We start from the raw sequence: 24,997 nt of genomic DNA, 5'->3' as shown, positions 1-24,997 counted from the left end.
TTCAATATGTCATTGCATTTATCTTGCAACAGCCTTGTAGGAATTGTTATATTTAAAGTGAAGTATTTGAACATCACTTCTCAGTTGTAATGTTATCTCTGTTTGCTTTGGCAGTATTTCACTGGTACAGCCTAAGCCTATATAGGTAATGGAACATTACTCACTATGATAGCCAGACTTCTTCTGCATGGCTGTTACAGGGCAATCTTTATGAGCTAGAAGAAGCTGTTTCAGCTGCGCCACTTCATTTCTCAGCAGGGTGACTTCACTCTAAAGAAGAAGAAAAAAGTTATACACTTTACCAGGATCAAGTTACATACATTTCAAACTGAGATTTACAAGCTTTCATAAAGACAAATGCAAGACACAGCACACACTTTCTAGGCACATTAACACAACAGTTTATCTATGAACTGCAGCAGTTTTGGCTAAGCAGCTTGTTTGTTTTGTAGATTCAAAGAAAATATTGGGAGTTGCTTTACATTTGGTCTATTACAGGCGTCGGCAACATTTTCTGGCCGTGGACCAGATCATATCCACGGACCATCGTCCGTGGGCTGGACATGCCTGGGACATGCGCCGAAGCGATTTCCGTCGCCGTGCTGCCCATCTCTGGGGCTCCGGAAATCGCTTCTGCGCATGCCCAGATGCGATTTTCTGCTTCTGGACATGCGCAGAAGCGATTTCCAGAGCCCCAGAGATGAGCAGCGCGGAAACGGAAATCGCTTCTGCGCATGCCCAGACATGATTTTCTGCTTCCGGACATGTGCAGAAGCGATTTCCGGAGCCCCGGAGATGGGCAGCGCGGCGATGGAAATCGCTTCTGCGCATGTCCAGAAGCAGAAAATCGCATCTGGGCATGCGCAGAAGCGATTTTCGGCACCACTCGGCGATTCCCCGCGCTGCGCCGGTTTAGCGCAGCGCGTGGGGGACTTGCCGAGCGGGCGGCTCGGTGACCAGGCTGCTTGTGGGCCAGATAAAAGGTCTCCATGGGCCGGAGGTTGCCGACGTATGGTCTATTACATTCAACTCCTTGTGATTCCTTGCTTCTATATGCAGTCTGATATAGATATCAAAACGTTGTGCATCACATTTTAAGGGAAGTTTGTGGCATTGACTAATTCTTTTGCCATTACAGATAATTGAATGGAGAATTCTAATGTGACATTTTTAAGATGAATACAGTACATTAAGGAAGTGGGGAATTTAACATATACTGGATATAGTTCCATTGATCTCCCAATATTTTTAATTGTCGCTATACAAAAAGATGTAAGTATCAATATTCGTCTGACCTCATTCTGCTGAGGCAGAAGCTGGGGATTTTTCTGCTGTAGCTAAAACAACTTCCTACAAGTCCAGCAAGAAAAGCCAAAGGTTGAGCCCACTTCTAAACTCTAAAAGTGAGCCTCACCATACAGTAATATTTTTATATTTCATATTCATATGTTTCAAACAGTATTTCCCAGCTCATTTATTCTGTAAAATTGACAAAACTAGAATGATTGACAAAACCAGCACTATTTCACAGCTAACATGCTGTGGAAGCCAAACGTATCAAAACACATATTCAACTTAAGTCATCATGGGTTATTACTACCTGGCTGTGCCAGCTTTATCAAATGATAAATCATTTTGGAATACAGGATTAATATTTTCAGATAACGAATAGTTTAAATAATTTATCTGCCATTCAGTTTTCTTTACAAGTCATTCTGTTCTTCACCTTTGCCAGTTTTGTTGCTGGCAGACTATAAAAAAAATCTCTGCTTTACATGAAAGAGATTAACCCTTGAGACTCTGCCGTGTGTGTGTGTGTGTTCCATTCTATGCTCATAAAAATATGTTTAAGTAGGAAAAATCCATACAGAAATGTCCATTGTCTTTTAATGCAAATAAAAACATAGATGAGTGACATCTATGGGCCAGCCTCCCCCAACCTGGTGCCCTCCAAATGTTTTTGTGTATATTCTTATTTAGCTACCGTCAGCCTTGCCAATCATATACACAGGCCTCCTGCACTTACATTACACTGTTCTCTGATTTGTTTCTACATATTCCATTATACCTTGAAAGTGAAGGATTAGCCAAGAAGGCAAAAATCTTTGACCTTAGTTGGTCTTTAAGGTGCTACTGAAGGATTTTATTTTACTTCAATCTTACAGTTGTCTTCAGTTTTTTTTTTTAATAATGCATGGGTAGATACACCTGACTGGCTCTGGAACTTTGCTGGAGCACATCTACACTGTGAAATGGGTACAAGCAGCTCACGCCCACCACGCCTCTTAAAGCAGGCTTGCATTATATGCAATGCCCGATGGCCACTTGTAACCTCACCTCACCCTATGTGCACCCCACTGGGGTACGTTCCAGATATTCAGAGCTTGCACCCTTTCCCCATCTCTTTTTTGGGGAGAAGGCAAAAGAAATGGAGCTCCTGAGACACTTATGGGGAGGGAAAGATGAAATATTATGGGGCGACGGGGTTCAGTTCCCAGCACTCCACCATATGATGGGACATAGGGTGTCATACCCTGCCGTGTGCCGGCAATCACACATCATTTGGACGAGCCGAAAATTACACTGTTTGCTCTGGACCTGTAAAATGGATTCAACTGCTTGGGCTTGCCGATCGGAAGGTCGGCGGTTCGAATCCCCGCGACGGGGTGAGCTCCCATTGCTCGGTCCCAGCTCCTGCCAACCTAGCAGTTTGTGTGCTGCTCTGGTTTCGCCAGAAGTGGCTTAGTCATGCTGACCACATGATCCGGAAAAACTGTCTGCAGAAGCCTGTAAAGTGAGATGAGCACTGCAACCTCAGAGTCATTCGCGACTGGAGCTAATGGTCAGGGGTCCCTTTACCTTTACTCAACTTTCATAGCGGAAGCCAACACAAGGATTCCTTTCCTCCCCCACCCAAAAATCAAAAGGAGATCATCCTTTCTGGCAAGTAGAACAATCATATTGGCATAGCGTTGAATTCCACCTATTGCCTTTAATTATTGTATTACATTATTATCAGATTATTGTTTTAAAATTGCAAACAAGCAGAAGGAAGTACCTGTAATTGACCATTTAATGAGCTCAAGTCTTCAGCTTTCTTCTCCAAAGACTGCACCCAAACTTTTCTTTTTTGTCTACACCTTGATGCTGCCGCCCTATTCCGCTCTAGGAATTTCCGCCTTTTCTCATCAGGATCTTCATTTGCTGCCCTTCGTCGTCGACCCCCTGTATTTGGCGTTTGCGGTGCAAGCTGTGCTGGAGAAGCCTGCAAGAAGCAAGGAATGCCAGAGACCATTGCCACAAAACTTTTAGTTCGAGCTTAAACTTTGGACAGAAATTCACATTCCTCTAATATACCACACAGCATTGACTACAATGATCTCATTTAGAGCAGAATATAAATTAAACACATACAATCTTGAACTTTCGTTTTAAAGAGTTTCACAGTAAAAACAAAATGCACTGTTGACATGTTGGCTATAGCAGACATTAACCAAACACAGGTTGGCAATGTGATGCCACAGTACTAAAGTTCCAACTAATAATAATATAATAATAATAATAATAATAATAATAATAATAATAATAATAATAATTTATTTATACCCCGCCCATCTGGCTGGGTTTCCCCAGCCACTCTGGGTGGCTTCCAACAGAAATATTAGAATACACTAATTTCTTAAAGATTAAAAGCTTCCCTAAGCAGGGCTGCCTTCAGATGTCCTCTAAAAGTCTGGTAGTTGTTTTTCTCTTTGACATCTGGTAGGAGGGCGTTCCACAGGGCGGGTGCCACTACTGAGAAGGCCCTCTGTCTGGTTCCCTGTAACTTGGCTTCTTGCAGCGAGGGAACCACCAGAAGGCCCTCGGCACTGGACCTCAGTGTCCGGGCAGAGCGATGGAGGTGGAGACGCTCCTTCAGGTATACTGGACCGAGGCCGTTTAGGGCTTTAAAACTCAGCAGCAACACTTTGACTTGTGCTCAGAAACGTACTGGGAGCCAATGCAGGTCTTTCAAGACCAGTGTTATGTGGTCTCGGCGGCTGCTCCCAGTCACCAGTCTAGCTGCCGCATTCTGGATTGTAGTTTCCAGGTCACCTTCAAAGGTAGCCCTACATAGAGTGCATTGCAGTAGTCCAAGCAAGAGATAACTAGAGCATGCACTCTGGCGAGACAGTCCGCGGGCAGGTAGGGTCTCAGCCTGCATACCAGATGGAGCTGATAAACAGCTGCCCTGGATACAGAATTAACCTGCCCGCCTCCATGGACAGCTGTGAGTCCAAAATGACTCCCAGGCTGCACACCTGGTCCTTCAGGAGCACAGTTACCCCATTCAGGACCAGGGAGTCCTCCACACCTACCTGCCCGCCTCCTGTCCCCCACAAACAGTACTTCTGCTTGTCAGGATTCAAACTCATGAAACCTTACCCAAATTTGGGGCATTCTCCCAACCCCACTGCAACCCTGTAAAAAAATAAATAAACCCACCATATTCACTAGACTCCCCCTTTGGAGAAGCTTTTCAGGGATGCAGAGGGGAAGAGAAATGATAGATTGGTTGTGTGAACTATCTAATACTTGCACAACCACTGGATACATCACAGAAGATACTATTATAGAGGCAGAGTGGAGCTGAATTAAATGGCTTTTCCACCCTCACTTTAGGGTGGGGTTTCTCTCTCTTTTTGTATTGAAAAAGAGGAAATTCTAGGATTAAAAAAATCTTTGGTGTAAGAGTTCAAGCACTTGCAACACAGGGCTGGTTCATATGCAATGCTAAGCCAATGTTTAGTCAATGAGCCTCAGTGAGCCTGAAGAAAGAATACAGTGGTACCTCATGTTGCGAATGGGATCTGTTCCAGCGGCCCGTTTGCAACATGAAAAGGCCACAACATGAAGTGCCACATCTGCGCACGTGGCACTTCTGCACATGCGCGCAGGTCACGGACACGCCGAACCTGGAAGTAACCTGTTCTGGGACTTCCGGGTTTGGCGCGTCCATAACCTGAAAAGACGCAACATGAAGCAGACATATCCTGAGGTGTGACTGTAGACGCTAAACAAGTCAACTACAAACCATGGGTTATGAAGTTACCTTGTTTAGCAACCTGGTTTGTTGTAAGCCAAGATTGCTGGTTTGCACATAACACTAAGCTAAGAGTCTGTCAGGAAGCAACACAGGATGTTTATATGGTAGCAAACAGCATCTTACCGGTGTTTCAGTAGTAGATGTAGCAGGCTGCTGCAGCGACTGTGGCCGTGCTTCCTCTGACTGAGTTCTAACCAACCCACTTGTTTGTCCCTTTGCAGTATCTCCATTTGTGACTTGAGAGTGCTGCTGGGTTAAGGCAGCTTTTAATCTCTGAAAGACAAAAATGAATTTTTCCACGATGAACAATTGCAGGCTGCAATAGTCAACTTACTCTGTTGTTCACTAGCTTAAGAGTTGCCTGTGAAAGCTGCTCATGCCCAATTTTTGGAGATTCTCCTCCTGCTGCAGCTCTATTCCATAACCTCTCATGAAGACCCCCAAAATTCCAGGAGAGGCTTTTTGGAGGGTGCAGGGTGCTGCCATGAGAAGGGAGGAAACTTCCCTTGTGCGAGTGCACATCCACTCGCACAGCACTGGAAACAACCCACTACTTTCATTCTAAGCATATGCAGTGGTACCTCAGTTTACAAACTTAATCCATTCCAGAAGTCCGTTCTTAAACCGAAACAGTTTTAAACCGAGGCGCACTTTCCCTAATGAGGCCTCCCGCCGCCGGTGTCCTTCCACCATTCAGCTTTCGTTCGTAGACCGAGGTAAAGTTCACTAACTTCCAGTCTTGCGGAGTTCTTATACCGAATAGTTTGTAAACAGGGCTGTTATTAAACAGAGGTACTACTGTACAGGCAACTCCCGATTTGTGCAGGATTTGCATTCAATGTCACTGCACGCCTGTGTGAAATTGTGTTCAACTAAAACACCCCATTCTGCCTCCGCCCCACCCTTTCAGCGAAGTCTTTTATGACATTTCCAGGTCACTTCCAGGTTCAATGCTGTGCACATGTGCGCAACTGCACACACATCAGTCGCGCCTAAAACAAGAGTTGCCCTTACTTCATTTTGCCTCCCATGTCTTTTTCCTTTTAAAAAGAACTGACTAATACCACTTGTTCTAGTTCCAGAAAATTATAGATCCACAATGTTAACAAGATGATGGGTATGAAACACAGAGTTAAAATGGTTAGCAAAAATACTATTATATGGTTAAGGTATCAGTATATTTCTGAGCTAGTAAGAAGGGGTACTTCAGGTTGTGATGTGGGTTATACACCCCCCCCCCAAAGTGATCCAGTGCTTTTGGCCAAATACAAGTACCAAAAACATCAAAGGGACCAAAGGATAACAATAGGTATCTGTTCCATAGTTCCAATAGCTAAAGATGATCACTAAAAATATTACGTTCTTTAATCAGTGGGTTGATAATATGGTAACACTTGCAACCTATGAATGGACTGCTTACAGCAGACGTAGACTTTGCTTGGATAAACATGATAATATTTGGAAGGAATTTATACAAAATGTAGTAGACTGTTAATATTTCTATTCGTATTAGGATAATAATATCAAATTTATAAAAGAATGTATGGGTTAGGGTATTTTTTGTATATATTCATATAATGTTTTCCACCTTTACACAGTTCTGTGTTTTGTTCTTTTTCCTTTTCTTGTGTATCACTTTACTGCTTTATATTGGATTTTTTTACAATAAAAATTAATAAATGCAAAAAAAACTATTTAAAACCCCCTAAAATATTACATTGTGTTTCTAACTACATAGTATATATGGTTATAGAAAGAATATCCAGCCACAGGTGTCCCCCTCCCCAAGCTATTTTGCTTAAGGAGCAAAGCTAAACTGGCTCGGAACTTGCTGCTTCACTCAGCCAGCAACCTCCCCGCCCCCCTCAACTGGGAAATATATCACTGTATATTCACAGAAGCATTCACAAGCCACAGAAGTATTTTGGCTCAGCCAGCACCAGGTCCTCAGCCTTCAGGACTGTATTCCCTCCAGTCAAATTGCTGATGCAGGGCAACAACCGCTTCTGAGAAGGGATGCCTCTAGTCCCCAAGGAATTTAAGAATTTAGGCCATCCACCCCCTGCCCCCACCATAGCATTAATGGACAAAAAATGGACCAAGTCACTGAAGAAAGGAGTGATGAAGTTGGAGAACTGAGCCACGGGACAAGGGAAATCACAACACCTATAGGAAGAGTGCCAAACGATGCCATTCTTTCCGGGACAGCCCTGTGTAACAAGTTTGAATAGTTGTTCCTAAATAGTCTCAAATATTTTAAAGCCTTCATAGTTTACCAAAATGTTCCAATAATCAACCCAATAATTTCAACCTGTTAAGTAGATTCACTGCTACCATTTGGAAGTCTGCTCTTCCTCCAAGGAGCTTGGGGCAATTTACACGTACCCCCAACCACCCAATGAAGTAGGTAAGGTTGAGAGAGAATTTGCTCAAGGCTACCCACTAAGCTGTAGAACTGAGCTCTTTATTCACTGCACCATACTGTTGATAGTGATTGTTAATGTTCTCTCTAGTGATATAATAAAATACATATTTAAAGTATAATTAGAAATGATGAAGTACATTGATAGTCATTCAATTTGTATTTGCAACATTGCTCAAACACTGACTACATTCTAATCCTGAACAGCAAAGGCATCTTTTTAGTATAAAAAATATGTATACCCTTCAAAATAAATCCCTATCACATCTGTCAGAATTGGTAGGAATAGATCACTCCATCACGAGTTCACAGAAACAAGAGGATATATTGTAGAAACAATTTATGAAAAAGTCAGATCCATATTTCATATCTGCCACAAAACCTCATCAGAATAATAACCCTCCTTCTCCTGGGTGTTATCTTACCATCTGCTGCTCTATTACTTATCTTTATTTTGCAACTAATTAACAGCATAATCTTCTAAATTCAGCAAGTTAATTATCATTATTGTGGTCTTTGCAGCATCATCAGTCCTTATGAAGTCTTGTCTCTCCCCTCCCCCCAGAGAATCTATGAAAATGAAGTAGGTTGGGAGAGGGTCTGTTTCTTTAGAGCAGGCTCATTAGGTGTTTGCTGATTAGCTCGGCATGCAGAGAGGCAGGTCAGGAGAATTCTGCCGAACACAAGGTCCCATGCCGAGCTCAACAAAGTTAATGTGAGTTTCTGAACATTTGCCAGGCTGCCCTCTGTCAACTCTCAGTAGTAACCCCTGCAGAAAACCTACTGGCTACCCACTATGCTTCAGGTATTTCTCAGTTTGTTAAAAAAAAAATGTATGCAGAAAACCACAGAGAGCATCACTTACAATTTTTTTTAAAGAGGCAAGGCAATCCTAATTCAGAGGGTCTTATTTGTTTTTATATAGAAATGATTTGTTAACTCTGCACTCGCTACAAATATAACATTTCAGATGCTTTCAGAAACAAAATAAAAGATGATCATTAAATGAATTCACCCCCAATCGAGAGATTTGAAGACACTTGTATCTATTATCTATGTACTGCCATTAGCATGCATTCCAATCTACAGAGTACAAAGGAACAGGTACTTGTCCCAGGGAGGCTGCAATAGAAAATTCAACAAAGGAAGCTGGATCCAGAGTAACTGTGACTGAAGGGAGTTGGTGGAAGGTGACTTTCTTGCCCCCTTCTCCCACCTACAGCTTCACAAGCTGTCTGAAACATCTCTCCTTAGGGTTAGGGGAACCTGCTAAATGGGGTGGGCTAGAGTGCGAGGGTTAACAGGGACTGATCACTCAAAATGAGGCTAGGCACCTTCTGTGAGCAGCAGCTCGGCTCATGGATGATTTTTGACAATCTTCCCCCTCAGTCTCTCAAGATATGCACAGGAAGGAGCGTAACACAGACATTTTAGAGGTAATGATGAAGCTCTGTATCATCATCTAATGAATTTGTGCTTCAAGTTTTATAATTCTAATAATATTATGTTCAAAGACTATATATGCTGGTTAAGGGCACCCTACCCTCAAATATAAGTCAAGCATCACCAGAGCTCTAAACATTGATATGTTGTATGTAGGTACTGAAATACTATTATTTTTCCCATAAGTGCTTAGTAAAAGGTAAAGAGACCCCTGACCATTAGGTCCAGTCGTGACCGACTCTGGGGTTGTGTGCTCATCTCGCATTATTGGCCGAGGGAGCCGGCGTATAGCTTCCAGGTCATGTGGCCGCATGACAAAGCCGCTTCTGGCAAACCAGAGCAGCACATGGAAACGCCGTTTACCTTCCTGCTGTAGCAGTTCCTATTTATCTACTTGCATTTTGACGTGCTTTCGAACTGCTAGGTTGGCAGGAGCTGGGACCGAGCAACAGGAGCTCACCCCGCCACAGGGATTCGAACCGCTGACCTTCTGATCAGCAAGCCCTAGGCTCAGTGGTTTAACCACAGCGCCACCTGGGTCCCTAAGTGCTTAGTATGTACCGACTAAAATTGCAATTCAATCCCCTACAGCTTCAACTGAACTTGTTTGCCAGTGCATGCATGTTTGCAGTCATCTGTTAATCTCCCTGATATGTTTCAGTAGAAACTGTTTTACAAATTATTTTTCTGTATTTTCTTGTTATTTTATACCTCTGTTTCTCAAACTTGGATCTCCAGCTACGGTTGGACTACAACTCCCATCACCCCTAGGCAGCAGGATTAGTGGTCAGGTATGGTGGGAGTTGCAGTCCAAAAAAAACAGCTGGAGACCCAAGTTTGAGAAACACTGTGCTATACTGTATGACACCCTGTGCATTTTTTTAATTGAAAAATGGGGTAAAACCTATGTTACACAATCATAATTTGCAATTTCAACCTTTGTTGAAAGTTGGTCAACCAAAGCCTAACTAAATGGAATCAGATTTCCTCCCTAGATTCACCTATTTCAGCATCCAGGGCCTTTCCTATTTACAACTGGCAGCACTGTCACTCATTCTTTTAACAGGTAGGTAGCCGTGTTGGTCTGACGTAGTCAAAACAAAAAATAAAAAAATTCCTTCCAGTAGCACCTTAGAGACCAACTAAGTTTGTCATACGTATGAGCTTTTGTGTGCATGCATCTGAAGAAGTATCTGAAGAAGTGTGCATGCACACGAAAGCTCATACCTATGACAAACTTAGTTGGTCTCTAAGGTGCTACCGGAAGGAATTTTTTTAATTTTTTGTTTCATTCTTTTTATATATATATATATATAAAGTCATTTGGATTAAATCTAAGACAGTGGTAATTATGTAAACATTAAGAAGTATGGAAAGTAAGACACAGAAGTCTCTCTCTCTCTCTCTCTCTCTCTCTGTGTGTGTGTGTGTGTGTGCATTCACAACTTAGGAATATAGAGGAACCTACTTTTCAGCATGATCTGCCATGTAAGTTGTGTAATTCTAAGCTGGCAACACTACAAAATGCCACTAGAGAGCACAAAGCAGATTTAAATGCAAGACAAACACTCTAGGCGGGACATGTAATTACAGTATAAGGTATATAATGGGCAGAAGGGTATTATGTTAGATGAATGCAGGATAAACATATCAGACAAATTAATTACTGCTTTCGTTTCTAAATTTCTCATTTCTCAGGATGAGAAAAAAGAAAAAGGAATTTTCAGTCATGATGTATGCAGACACTGACTAGGATTTAACGTATAAAATATACTGAAATAAGCAATAAAAATATTTGTACTGTCATATGTAATGTTAGAAGTAAAAGGATCCAATAATCAGTAAATTAGTACTAGTGGAATAAAAACGGGAGATTTTAAAATGTGGGTGGGTTTTAAAACTTGAGATAACCCCCCCCCCCCAAGTGATCCTCTAAAACTTTGACACATTCCCAAACCATGCATTAATCAACAGAAGCATTTTCTAATTGTGTCATCTGAACTGAAGCAATTATTAACATTGCTGAAGAGGTAATAAATTCTAACTGGTTCATTAAGGGTTGCCATATTCCCTAAAGTGAAAATCCGGACATTCTTGGGAACATCTCTCCCCCCCCCACTCCCCATTAATTTTTTAGGCTCTTTAAAGGCTTTTTAAAGCTTGTTTTTTTAAAATTGCTGTGCTTGCCATACGTCCGGGTTTTCACTGACATTTTGCTGATTCAGCAAGAATCCACCCAAATGCCATTTTCAGATCTCGATTCCTGGGCAGGTCTAGGAAAATCCAGACATATGGCAATCCTAGGTTCATAGCTCTGCTATATATATATAAGGAACGATTAATATACCTGCATTTGAAACTCAAAGGGTGACAGCCCTACATTTTTACTGAACCTATACAAAAATCAGAACAGTACTCATGCTCCTTTGTCTTCTTCTCCAGGATAAATCCAGTCAGATACAGTTCCTCAGATTGTGTCCAGGCCCTGCAGCTCTCTCTGCATCCAAGAAACAAGGTTTTGATGGCTACTTTTTAAAAAAAATATCCATCACCTCACTGAAAGAAACAGTTGAAATGCAAATATTCACCAAATTTTATCAACTAAGGAGACTGCTAAAATTTAAACACAGCTATTTCTCCTGTGCTTTCGCAATATGTGCTTCTTTTATATTTGTATAACAAAAAACGTTTGCCATATTGCGCATATAAAGGTTCACAACATGCTGCTACATTGTTTTTCTTTTCTGACACATAAATTCTACAAAGTATTCTGAGCAATTCCATGTCAGATAACGCTGAACTACCAACACCAGTCCTGAGTTAACAAAGTTATAATATGACTGCTATTCCTTCTCACACATCTTTTAAGAGTTAAATTTCTGGTTCAGACCAGGAGGAACATAGCCTTAAGGAGACCACTCTGTCGGTGCAAACATTTCTGCTTGCCTGATTGAACAATCTCTGCTGTGTTTTATTTTTGGGGGGGGGGGTCCTCTCAATCCCCCTTCAGCCAATTGTGGGGGGAAGAGGCAGTGTGGGGGGGGGGGGAGCAGCCCGGTTAGCAGAATCGAGCCCAGCAAAGTTTGCTACAATATAGATGATTTCTTCCACTTCTCCCTTTTCACATGTGGAAGTTGAAAGGTTATACTTTGCAGAGTTGGAAAACTTATATTTTGAGTAAATGAATTTCTTGTTTTGTCTGAACTCAAGAAACTAGCTTATTCTAACTATGACTTGTTAATAAATCAGGATCAAATGATGTTTGCTATCCTGGTTTGTTTTAATTAGGTAAAGGTAAAGGGGCCCCTGACCATTGGGTCCAGTCGTGACCGACTCTGGGGTTGCACGCTCATCTCGTTTTATTGGCCAAGGGAGCTGGCGTACAGCATGTGGCCAGCATGACAAAGCTGCTTCTGGCGAACCAGAGCAGCACGGAAACACCGTTTACCTTCCCGCTGTAGCGGTACCTATTTATCTACTTGCACTTTGACGTGCTTTCGAACTGCTAGGTTGGCAGGAGCTGGGACCGAGCAATGGGAGCTCACCCCGTCACAGGGATTCGAACCGCCGACCTTCTGATCAGCAAGCCCTAGGCTCTGTGGTTTAACCCACAGCGCCACCTGCGTCCCTTATTGTTTTAATTAGTCACAGTTAAAATAAGGCAGGCCCTCCCAAGATTGAACGTAACAGGAATTGACAGTTTCCCTAAAGTGAAAGTGAACACTTTCAACCTGCTGCTCTTGAGGGCAAAGATGTGAGGGAGCCTTATTCACAACACCAAACAACAGTGTATTATTACATACAAACTCTGTCAATTTCTTGGCTATTTCTCATAAAAGGCATTTTCCTGATAATTCTGTAGTTGCTCTTGTATTTTTTTCTTTTCTTAACAAAGGGTTTTTATATATCATCCTTTCAATAACACACTGGCTTAACAATAATGTAATACTTCTATACATATTCATGGGCAGAGCTTATTTCATTTTAGGTCTGCAACAGTGAGAATCTAAGCATGATAGCCAGATGCAGCATCCCACTTACACAACCAATTTTCACTAGCACAAAAGAGATTTACTCATCCTCCCTCCCTCCCTGCCACAGCCCCTGCAGTTACCCAGATGTGCTTTGGAGGCCATCTGAGGGTTGTAGGAAGGAGGAAATGAAGTCCTGCCATGCCCACCGGTGCAACATTGTACTTATCAAAACTTTCATTTCTATGCAGTACGTATAAAATTAGCAGCCCATGCCGGAGCAGATTTCAAAAATAAAATAAAATAATCCATGACATTCTTTATTACTGTGTATCCTTGACTTTGTGAAAGGTCACCACTGAATTTCATCTGCTACACACCAGCAGCGATCATCTTAAACACCTACAGTGATAGTTTCATTCTAATTTCATTGCAGAAGGAACGTAGCTCAGTGGTAGAGCATCTGCTGTGTAATCATAATGTTCCAGCTTTAATTCCCAGAAATTCCAGGTAGCACTGGGAGTGTCCCCCATCTGAAACCCTAGAGAGTCACTGCCGGTCAGTGAAGATAATAGTGAACTAGATGGATTCAATATAAGGCAGTTTCCTATGTTCCAGCTGGCCACAACATGTGCATGTTACCCCTGCAATGTTGAACACAAAGCAGGTATGCAAGGTCCCTTTCCAACATAATCATGACATCACCAGTCACCTAAAATGCTTCATGTTGGGAATTAACCAATTTAAAATGAGGTACCCTCTCTCTAGCTACCAGGTAGATTTAGTAATCTCTGTTAATGCACACATTTGTCTGCTACTGCATTTCTACAATAAATGGAACAAGTAGTCTCTCTCTTTCCTCTCTGTCTTTGATTTTCTATCCCAATGCCAGCCCCCTCCTTCCCAGCCAAACAGCATTTTGCATTCGCTGAGCATACTCAGTCCTGGTTTTTTGTTTTGTTTTTGTTTGGTTCTCTAAGATTTTGCCTCCTGCCAAAGATCTTTTGGTCTTTTGAAAACCTCAGGGTTTCCCTGCACATGCCAATACCCCCTTCTTGCTTGTAGGTGGTGCTGTTTTGGATACATAAGGATAGGCACTTGAGAGAATGAATTTGCTATTAGTATAGATGCTAAACCAGGCATCCCCAAACTTCGGCCCTCCTGATGTTTTGGACTACAATTCCCATCTTCCCCAACCACTGGTCCTGTTAGCTAGGGATCATGGGAGTTGTAGGCCAAAACAGCTGGAGGGCCGCAGTTTGGGGATGCCTGTGCTAAACAAAGGCAATTAAATAAAGATTTCATTGGAAGCACTAATTTATGCACCATAAGGAAGCCAATGATTGATTTAAGCAATAAAAATATGATTCTGTAATTGTATAATTTACAGAGGTATCTTTTAACACCCTGTTTGATACCACAAATTAGGTAATTTTAATTGCCACTTCCCGTGGTTCCTTTTCACTTGATAAGCAGAGTAGGGAGATCAGAATGTAGCAGAATTCCAGGCAATCCAAAAATTTGTGATTACCATCAAATGTCTTCAGAATTTTCCCAACCGTTCTTCTATTCACTAACAATGGCTGTACTTGGGTGTCACACTAAAATATGGTTTAGTGTGGAGTGGGCAAACTGTTTCTATTAAAGGCCACATTCCACTGAGGGTCATTTCTTACAGCCTATATGTGGACAGTGGGCAGGGCCAATTGTGGGCAACCCTTTTCTCTTTCCTCCTTTTTCTGCTGCCCCTTTTCAGCAGGCTGCCAAAGGAGAGACGGATTGCTCTTGCCACAGAGCTGACTGCTTGCATGGTCTCTCCCCCACTCTTCCATTATTCCACCTGTTCCTCCCCCCATGAAATTAGGCAAAAAATTGCACTAAATTAGGTCAAAGGGTGCCCATCCCTGGTTCAACAAGACATGAGTGAATCTAGTGCTCCAGGCTCACTTACTACTTGCACACAGCTGGGAGGAGACATTTGGGAGCTTTCATTTCTTGTTTGGATTAACTGAGCATGCTGTGTCCTGCAACTATAACTTCAGAAATCATGTTTTGAAGTTACCATGTACCAGGTTTAGTTTCAAATCAGTCTGGACAATGTAAGAAGCCCTGGTTAAGCAAAACCAAAACGTGAAAGCTTCCAAGCTCCTCCTTCTAATGTGTGGGAAGATTGGGGGAGGGAGGTATGAGCTCAGGACGAGGCAAGATCCATTAATGTCTTGCCATTGTTTAGTAACGTTAGTATGACGTCTGAACTCAGCCATTGCTTTCTGGCCATAGGGGTCTTTTCACTGATTCTTTACAATGGGTGGAAATTCAAACTGCTGAACAGTATCTAAGCCAAGAAAGGGAATTTTCAGTCACTTGTATGGTGCATTCAGTGCATTAATGCGGAACAGAACTATAACTTGTAAATTGTACATTGGCCCACTCTACAGAAAGATCCACTAATGTACAATTTGTGATGGCACTATGCGATAGCAAATGATAAATACTTTGAAAGTTACAAAATGCTGTATAAGTGTTAGGTATTATTTACTCTTGCTGTGGTTGTTATTAAGTAGTCTTTTCTCAATGTCCTGCTTTCCAAAATGCAATAGTACTGCACAACACACAAATAGTCACATAGCTAATATCTTTGGGACTGAAAGTACAGTTCACTTATATGTATGTAAAACAAAATTAGGTTGTATATAAAACAAAATAAATAAAAACCAAATGTATTACAGTGGTACCTCTACTTACAAATAACTCTACTTACGAATGGAGCTCCGTCCGCCATCTTGGATGCGGTTTAGATAGGATTTTTTCTACTTACGAATTTTTAGATAGGATTTTTTCTACTTACGATTTTTTTCTCCCAATGCATTCCTATGGGATTCAACTTACAATTTTTTTCTACTTACAAATGTGCATTTGGAACGCATTAAATTCATAAGTAGAGGTACTACTGTATTGGATTTTCTGGCTCACTTTCTATATTATGCCTAAATTCATCTTATTGAAGAACTTACCAATTTTGCCTCTGACTGCACAGGTTGAGGAGATGAAGGTCCTGGAATTCCTGGGATACTAGGCACCATGGTGACAGGTCTAACAAGCTGTTCAATATAATCAAGAATTAATACACAATTAAAAGCATATTCTACTTTATAACAGCTAGGGTGCCTGTTCTTTCCAGTAAAAGATTGCTCATTGAGCAGTTTTAGTGCCAGCTTTTTGAGGCCATTGTCTGAGATTGTGTGTAGTTCACAAGGAGGGTCTTCTCAGTGGTGGCCCCCTAACTGTGGATACCCTGTGAATATTTGTCAGGAGCCAACACTACTACCATCCAGGTGCCAAATTAAGAAGACTCTTATTCATCTAGGTTCTTTAATGGTTGAATTTGAGCTCTGTTTTATACCGGTAGTTCTGTTTTTTTTACTATTTTTATTGACTATTCCTTCATTAATTATACCTACTTTTTATTTGGTTCTGTGCCTTTTTAATAGTTTGTTTACTGTTATGGCTTTAGATTTGGACATTGGTGTAATTTTACTAGCAGAACCTCCATTCCAACAAGTCTATTTAAAAGTGGGTAGCATGATGTGTTCAGTTGGGGAAAACCAACTTTCACCTACCCCATTCTTCTCACAAGTCTGGGTTGTGGATATAAGAGTTTATTAATAGCTGTTGTGTAGTGCTTCACCCTGTCTTTCTTCCCTCTCAGTCACCTAAAGCAGGGGTGGCTCATAGCCATACCTGACCCTGAAAATTTTTTTTATAGCCGTCTAAGACCCCATCAAATATCATTTAAAAAAAAAATTATATAAAAATGTTGACTATCATTGCGAGTCCTCTGCTGTGGTCACCCAAGGCCCTGCTACACACACACACACGTTAGTTTTAACTACAGTCGTACCTCGGGTTACGACCACCTCGGGTTGCGAACAATTCGGGTTATGAACTCCGTAAACCCGGAAGTATTTTTTACCGCACGCACGTCCCGCGCATGCGCAGAAGCGGCGCTCGCGCTTTGCGCATGCGCAAAATGGCGGTTCGGGTCACGTTCGGGTTACGAACTTTTCGGGTTACGAACTGCGACCCGGAATGGATCGTGTTCGTAACCCGAGGTATTACTGTATATGCTCCCACGGGTTCCCCACTGTAATACCACATTTTTGGGTCGCCCCTATTTCTCTTTTTTCCTGCAATGACAATTTTTGTGACACCCAATATTATTTCCCCCCTGAATTTAATAATGCATAATTAATTATTAAAAACAACTGAAAATAGCTGAGGGGAAAGATTTTTTGGAAGGCAGCCATGGGAACCACAGTTCTCACCGCATCCACTTTTATACTTTAACCACACCCACTTTGACATGCAGTCCCAGGAACAGTGAAGTTCAGTTTCCTATGCTCTCAACTGTTTCTTCTCCTGGGAACGTGCCTGGGATGGGGTTCAACCCCCCAATGGTCAGCGTGTGGACCTCTGACCACCTGCTATCCTCCTAACTGGCTTCTACCACTCGTTCTCTTCTGGATCAAGTGGTGCTAGAGACATAGCTGTTTCCAAGAATTAGGATTTGAGGACTGAGCCTTTTCAAAAGTCTGGGAGAACGCGTTTATGCTGTATATACACACACATATACACACACTTACTGGAACTGCCGTTGGGACATGCACGTTAGAATTTGTGATCGCGGCAGGAATAGCGACAGGCATGGTTTGTCCATTAGGAAGGTGCAACAGCAGTGGGAAGGGACCTGGCACCGGTCTAAGAAAACAAATGGAAAAAGAAAAACACTTATGGTACAAAGTACATTGCATGTTTCACTCTTTGGCAGTACAGTGGTACCTCGACTTATGAAGACAATCCGTTCCGCGGCCGTCTTCGTAAGTTGAGGTTTTTGGATGTCGAAGCGCCCGCGATTCTGCTCATGTGCTGACCACGCACGCTGCTCTGCGCAGGCACAGAACATGTGTGCCAGGTGCGCGGGGCGAAAGGACTTCTGGGGGTTGTCGACTTCGGAAGTCGAAACCTTCGGAAGTCGAAGCATGACTGTATGTATATTATTGATATGCCAATTTAAAGACAGGATCCATAGATAGAGGAAGGAGACTGCATTTCTGTTTGCCTGATGGAACCATCACTGCCTCCCCCCCCCCAGCAATGTTCTGGGGGCTCTCCTGACTACAGAGAGAGGATATGGAAGAGGCGCATGGAAATCCCTGTTGCACTAGCAGGAGTCCTTGCACTGGCTTCTGCTAGAGGAACAGGTTAGTTGAATCTGGCCCATATTTTGGAACCAGACTTGCTTTATGTTGGACCAAGAACCAGAAGCTTCTGCTGAAGGAAGGGGGCAGGTGGTTTTCATTAAGTCACCCTTCCCCCGGCAATCCAAGCACCATCTCCCATACTGTTTCAGAGGGAGAAAGAGATATTGTCAAAAATCACATCCCCACCTTCAGTTGAAGCCTTTCATGAGTAGAGATCAACTCACAGGAACTCAAGATCCAAGCCAGAGAGATTCTGACTTATCCAAGAACAAGAGTGTTGCTGGATCCCCCCCCACGTGTGTGTGTGTGTGTGTGTGTGTGTGTGTGTGTGTGTGTGTATCTTGGAATTAGTTTTTTAAAAGACAGTCCTTCTAGCCATTAAAACCTTATGAGGTATTTTATCTTTAAATAAGATCAATCTAAAAAATGATTAGTATAAAGGAGGAGATAATATTTAAGAACCATAAACACGCCTTACAAAGGTATTTCACTAGTTGTAAATATACAGAAAACTTACACTATTGGCCGGTTGGAGGAGGGAGCATGGGTTATGACAGTGCTAGAAGTTGGTGAAGGTATGGCTTGCTGAATAATGACACTTGAGTCAGAACTTGCAAGCAACACATTAGGAACCTGTAGAGAAGCTGGACGAACAATTGTGGATGTAGGCTGGGCAGTCTGCTGCAGTGACACTTCCTACAGGAAACAGGAAACATTTGTTAACATTAGTTTTACCATTCAGTTTTTCCTCTATGGATAATAGAAACATCCAGTTGTATCTGTATTGGATTTGAAATTGTTTTTATATATGCAACTGCTTTATTTTATATGCAGCAAGCAATTGTTTCTGTCATGTTTCTGTTGTATTGTGAAATTGCTTCATGGAAAGCAATTCATAAATAAGGAAATCTATGTTGATGTAGCTGCCAAGGTGCAGGAGTTCCTCAATTTAGTCTCTCCTAACATGGGCACATTCACATTAGCCTCTGTCGCTATATCAATGTGCAATACTGGCATTGACTTTCCATGTGGATCTCTGGACTGTAATCTCCTTGACATCATGGCAGGGAAGACTGCATGACAACTGCATGACAACTGTGTATGCTTTAGAAATGTTCGCAACAATACTGTACTTTAATAATAATTCAGAACAACAAACTTTGCCTTTCAGATGACCAAATATAGAGGCTTTAGTAAACTGCATGATTTGGGACTCTCTTGTGTTCAGACTATTGAAGTGCTGTAATTAATAACATAGGTGGAGAGGGGGACACAGGATGAGCAAAAATGTTTGAAGCTCTTAAGTTTCTTGAACTTACTGGTACAGATCACTCTTTTAAATCATGAGAAATTACTACCTTTTCGTCACTGGTAGTGGACTCTGGATGAGGTAAAGGACTATCCTGGTGAGTTGTCTCAACAACAGAAGGCTCTTCAATCTTATTTCGTATAATTGGTGTTGCGAGAGGCGATAAATCTAGAGGCATCTAGAAGAATTATCAGGTAGATGCATTTTAAAATCTGAGCAGGGCTCTCTTCAAAGAGTAGGCAATTTACAGTGATGCTAATATCCTGGCCAGCAGTATTGTCATCTCTTTTTAGACAAGTGTTGGCAGTAATAGCTAATGAAAGGAAATTACATTCTGCCACACTTTCCCTCGTTAAAAAAGTATTACTCACGTTACAAGCAAGAGGAGTTCATCCCTGGCAACAACACAAAGCAGATGCCAGTTAGGACACTTTTTATACTTTTATTTCCTTTTTCAAGCAAAATAGCAATAAATGACAGTAAGTATTTTGGTGTCATTTGGAATTATTCCTAGCACCCCAGCTATGAGAGTAGTCTAGTTTGCACATCATGTTAAACCATAGTTTAACCATAGTGCCTGCTTTCCTCCTCCTGTCTTCCACCAGCTGGGAGGAAACATTGGTTTAGCATTATGTGTAAAGGTGTGCACTTAGTTTAGAGCTTGTGTTTGTAGAAATAAACCATGAGCGCTGGTCCACACACAATACTAATCCAGTATTGCCTCCCACCTGGGGAAGTCATAAACAGGAAAAGAGCAAAGCTGGCAGAATTGAGAAGCATGCATCAGCATGACACTTGTTCACATTATAGAGTTGGGGTTTTTTATGTGATTGACTTGTCATGACAGATTGACAGAAAGGTTACTTCACAGAATACTTCCTCCAAGTGTGGTTTCTATATTTTTCTAAAATATAAGGATTAACAAGAATGACATTTTTTTCTACCGGTGCAAGAGTCCTGGTGGTGAAGGGAACCCAAACAATTGGTAGTCTACACAGTGATTTAGCTTTGATCGTCTTTATAAACATACTTTTTTAATATCATCTTCAGAAGCTTTTTTGAATTCATTTTCAAAAGGACTTGCAAGCTCATTGAATAAACCAACTTCTTCACAATTCTTCAGGAATCGAGTTGGCGTTGGAGTCTGATCTAAAATTTAAAAATATATATATGATTTTCCCAATTATATATTGGCTTTTATACATATTTTCAAATTAATGTCAATTTTTATGTTTCAATCACTCTAAAATTTGCAACTGATCCTGACCAGGAGTGCAGTATAATTAAAGGTTTCACTGTTAATGTATCCTTTAATGAAAAACAATGCTACCTTTTTGCCAAATCTTTCCTTTTAAAATCAGTACTGTATCGCCAAAACACACAACATAATCAGAAGGGAAAAAAAGTAAATTCTATGTGTGTTTGGTTTGCAAAAGTCTTAGACACCTTACAGACTGGGCAACAAGAAATCACAGATTTTAAGAGAAAGAGATTCCTTGAATTTTTGCTGCTGCTGTGGCTGAATGATATGCTTTTCCTGTTCTTAATCAGCCTGCCTATGGACAACTGAAAAAAGAGAGTATGACAATGCACTGAAAAGTGTAGATTAAGGTGTTTTAAAATGGCATGCAGCTGTAGGGATGTGCCTCCCTCCCTGAATATATAGAAGAAATCTGGGAACAATTTAAATAGGTAGCATTTAAGATTGAAAATTATCTCTTAATCTTTAGTTTATGAATAAAACAGCTGGAGCTAAAAAAAAAGCATAAGGATTACTTTATTTTTAAAAACAAAACAGTATTGCACCTTGGCTGCAATTCTTCACCCATTTGCCAAGGAATAATTTCCATTCATCCAAACAGCACTTATTCTAAAGCAAGCAAGAAGATGATTGCAACCATAGCAAAACATTCTAATGACAATGAACTTCAATTTCAACCATAATTGTTTAACTAATAGAAAATAAAATACTATCCCAACACACAATAAACTTACATTGTGGGATTAACAAAGGAATAGTTGTAATGATCACTACATAATGGCTGAAATTTAAAGATAAAGGGGAAAAATACTGAGGAAATCATGGCATTCTATTGCTTGTGCTTTATGCAACATCTAAAGATTAAAGATGTGTGCAGAAATCAAGACACGTATTATTCACGGAGTAGTGATCTGATACTTTTCATATAGTACTTACATTGCCTGCAAAGGATCAATACTGCACACAATTCCACTGTATCCAATACAGTAGAAAAGTGTATAATGTACTTTACTGCAATTCACAGTATCTGCTTATCAGGTGTTGGCTTTCATGAAAAATCAATGCCTTGGGTCCAGAGAAGAGCAAGAAGAATTCTATGTGTCTAGTAACAAGGGAGAATTGGCAAAACTTGTATAGAGTCTTGTTTGAGTACATGTGTCTTTCTGTTCATGCAAGGCACTTTTGGATGCAACCCATTACTAAACTGGTAATTACTTCTGGTGAATAACCACCGTTTCAGGAAAAAGTAGTGGGTAAATGTTATTAGCATGCACTTTTGATGGGCTAATCCTTAAAATGCAATTCCCTAGAGTCAAGCAAGGGTTGCTTTCAGACCCTCCTCTTCATTCTTTATGTTTAACAAAACATTCTCTTTATTCGCTATCCAGCCAGAATTTTTCAAAAGAGGGGGTTGAGATGAAAAGTTCACCATAGAGGAAGGAACTGAAAAAGAAATTAGAAGATCAGAGAGTATAAACTTTGACCAACTGCTCTTGAGACCAAAAATATTTTATGCTATAGCTAAATTTATAAGAAGCAAAATGACCTATATTTATCAAATACCCATTTACAAATATATGACATTGATTTGACTAGGATGGTGCATGTAAGTGTTTTCTATCATCAGTGCCTTACTCTAATTGCGAGGTATGATTTGCTGTGACAACCCTTACAAATAGAATTTCAGTTTCATTGGACTGCTCATTATTTATTAGTCAAAGCCTATATAGACAGATGATTAATTTTATAAAAGTAAAGGACAACACAGTTTACAAATTCATTTCATATTCATATCTTTTGATGTTGCTTCTGATGAGCCTAGAGATTTCGAATCATATACAGAAAATACAAAGTGTGTGCACATTCCAAAAGAAAGATGGATTAATAGAAACATATACTAACCAGCTACAATGACACTGTCATTACGAGCTGGACCAAATTTCAGTGTCATCTCATGTTTATGTTTATGGACAGCCAAATGATCCTCGTTGGTAAAACGCTGTGGCAAAAAGTTTTAAAATATAGTTATAAATTTTAATTTTGACTAAAGTGATAACAACATGGAAAATCATTTTCATAACAGGTTAAAACCCATTAGCAAGATGTTAACATCTGATTTTTTTTTTTAAATGACAGTCTGGATGGTAAAGTAGGAAAACGATAAAAGTAAGTTTCATTGGACAAAAGGGTGTTTTTTTTAAAAAAATATAATAATCTGCAAGATATCCTCAACATATAAATAGCACCAGCATAAATACTAAGAGGTCAATTACCAACTTTTGATAAAGGTTTCACTCCACCTATAACCTTGTTTTGAGCAGCTGAATAATATCAAGATTGTAGCTGCTCAGGCAGACTCACAATGGGATTGTCTGTATACAAAGTGATTCAATTAATGGCAGAAAATTATTCAAGGGAATGATAGAGAGAAGGGAATATGCCTTTTCTTTAAAATCTCTTATACCAAACTCCCAAGTCTATTTTTGTACTTGGCAAAGCTTAACAGACACTTTGGGGTTTCCTTAGTGCAGCTTCTGAGAAACAAACTTTTTGAAAAATTCAAGTGTAAATACAGGTGCACGCCCTGCTGGAAGCTGGAGATTATACATAATACAGCAGTGCTGCCATTGTATTTATCAGAATATAAATTTTCTGTTTCCCAAAAATGAAATGCTGTGGGGGGTGGGGTGGGGAGAGTAGCCTGCAAAACTCAAACAAAGAAGAAAACACTCAAAAACAACATTCATTTCTGAATGTTGTTTTCCTGACATACCTACTCTTTTCTCACACTTGTTAATACTCCAGTATATAGAATGATTTACAAAGGTGAAACTAGTGTGCTAAATTTTAAAATATTGAATATTAATTGCTCCTAAGCTACTGCATTACAATATATTGGCTAAGGCTCCATCAGTATAGCTGGCCATGAGTGTTGATGAACTTCACCCCACACCCTTTTCACGAACTGGCTAATCTGTTTTAAATCTAGTACTGACCTGTATTATTCTTGCAATGGACTTGACTTGGTATGGCCAGAAAGCTTTCTCTGCTGTCAAAGGGCTTAATGCAGACCACAAGTACAACAGCCCTACTGGCTGTGAATGTCTATTTTGCATGTCACATTAAACCATAGTTTAAAAACAAACTGATGTGTGCTACACTCCTTCTCCTGCTCCCACTGGGGATGAAACAAGCCAGAGCCTGGCTTGTCATGTTGTCCTAATCTGAGCTCGTGGTTTGTTTCCTTCACACAAACTGCAAGTGGTAAACCACTGTGATATAGTTTTATGATACATAAATATTTTAACAAATAAATAAACAGAAACAAACCATGGTAACTGCTCATGGTAGCCAGCTGAGCAGCACAACAGTAGTTTCTCTGTGTGTAATACTCTCTCTCTGTGTAACATTGATATTTAATTAAATCAGTTTTGAACACAGAACTCAGTGGAAAACACATTGCAGAAATGCTACTACAAACAACCTTTACGAACCATGCTGATGTTGTTCTAAAGTGACTTCAGGGCTGAGAGAGAAGTTTCAAATGCAGAAAGAAGTAGTTGAATCAGTCGAAAGGTTAAGAAGTTGCTTCTTTTTCAAAATCAAAGAAACTACATTAAATTTGCTGTTGAAGCTGATTATACCCAAAATAGATTCTACCACTGCAACAGCCATTCCATTACAAGAAACATTGACCATGCAACATGAGCTTCCACTAGAGTAAAATGTTTTTATGCACTGGGCTCATCTGCATGTCCTCAAAACTTGGTTTTAACTTGCCTGCTCCTGCCTTTTTGGGGCACGAACCACATTATGTATTCCTTCCCTGTTCACAATTTGGATGTCCTGCAGCAAAAATTTGCTCCCCACCACCCCAATTCCAAGAGTATCACAGTTTTTCCTCACATACCAATATAATATGCCCATAAAGCACATTAGGGATATACCATTTATTGCCTTGTCTTGGATTTTCTTGCCGCGCCCACAACCACGTCACATAGACCTTTGCCCCTCCCTGCCTCGTTTTTCTTTTCTTTCTGCCCATTTCTAGGTGCAACTTTCTATCCTTTCCAGGTGGATTTACCTGGGATGGAGCTCCTTTGCACTCAATATGAGTAGGAGTGCCTGACTGTGTTGTTAGCACACCAAACCCAAAGCCCTATCCTCACTCCCTACTCCTTCAACTTGCAAGAGCTCTCCTGCTCACTCACTGCTTCAAAGTGTGTCCAATAGAACTTTCACCC

The 24,997-nt window shown here is 40.8% G+C and overlaps 1 protein-coding gene across 5 annotated transcripts in view; it reads right to left on the bottom strand.

The window, feature by feature from the left end:
* The window catches only part of ATF2 (activating transcription factor 2), a 44,230-nt gene that overhangs the window by 8,865 nt on the left and 10,368 nt on the right, over positions 1-24,997 (bottom strand). For 2 of the 5 annotated variants that reach the window (XM_035134905.2, XM_035134914.2), the window contains exons 4-12: positions 22,656-22,752; positions 20,523-20,641; positions 19,542-19,670; positions 18,701-18,879; positions 17,566-17,680; positions 15,937-16,023; positions 5,210-5,359; positions 3,059-3,265; positions 165-270 (exon numbers count right to left, since the gene is read on the bottom strand). In XM_035134905.2, coding sequence (XP_034990796.2) covers positions 165-270; positions 3,059-3,265; positions 5,210-5,359; positions 15,937-16,023; positions 17,566-17,680; positions 18,701-18,879; positions 19,542-19,670; positions 20,523-20,641; positions 22,656-22,752 — 1,189 coding nt within the window. Of the gene's footprint in view, positions 1-164; positions 271-3,058; positions 3,266-5,209; positions 5,360-15,936; positions 16,024-17,565; positions 17,681-18,700; positions 18,880-19,541; positions 19,671-20,522; positions 20,642-21,689; positions 22,753-24,997 lie in introns of those variants that run through there. The other 3 variants (XM_035134945.2, XM_060280980.1, XM_035134935.2) reach the window with 3 other exon arrangements.

Source organism: Zootoca vivipara, chromosome 1 (genome assembly GCF_963506605.1).
Source record: "Zootoca vivipara chromosome 1, rZooViv1.1, whole genome shotgun sequence".
NCBI lineage: Eukaryota > Metazoa > Chordata > Lepidosauria > Squamata > Lacertidae > Zootoca > Zootoca vivipara.
The sequence above is the reverse complement of the archived record's forward strand: the minus strand, read 5'-3'. Positions and strand labels throughout refer to the sequence as shown.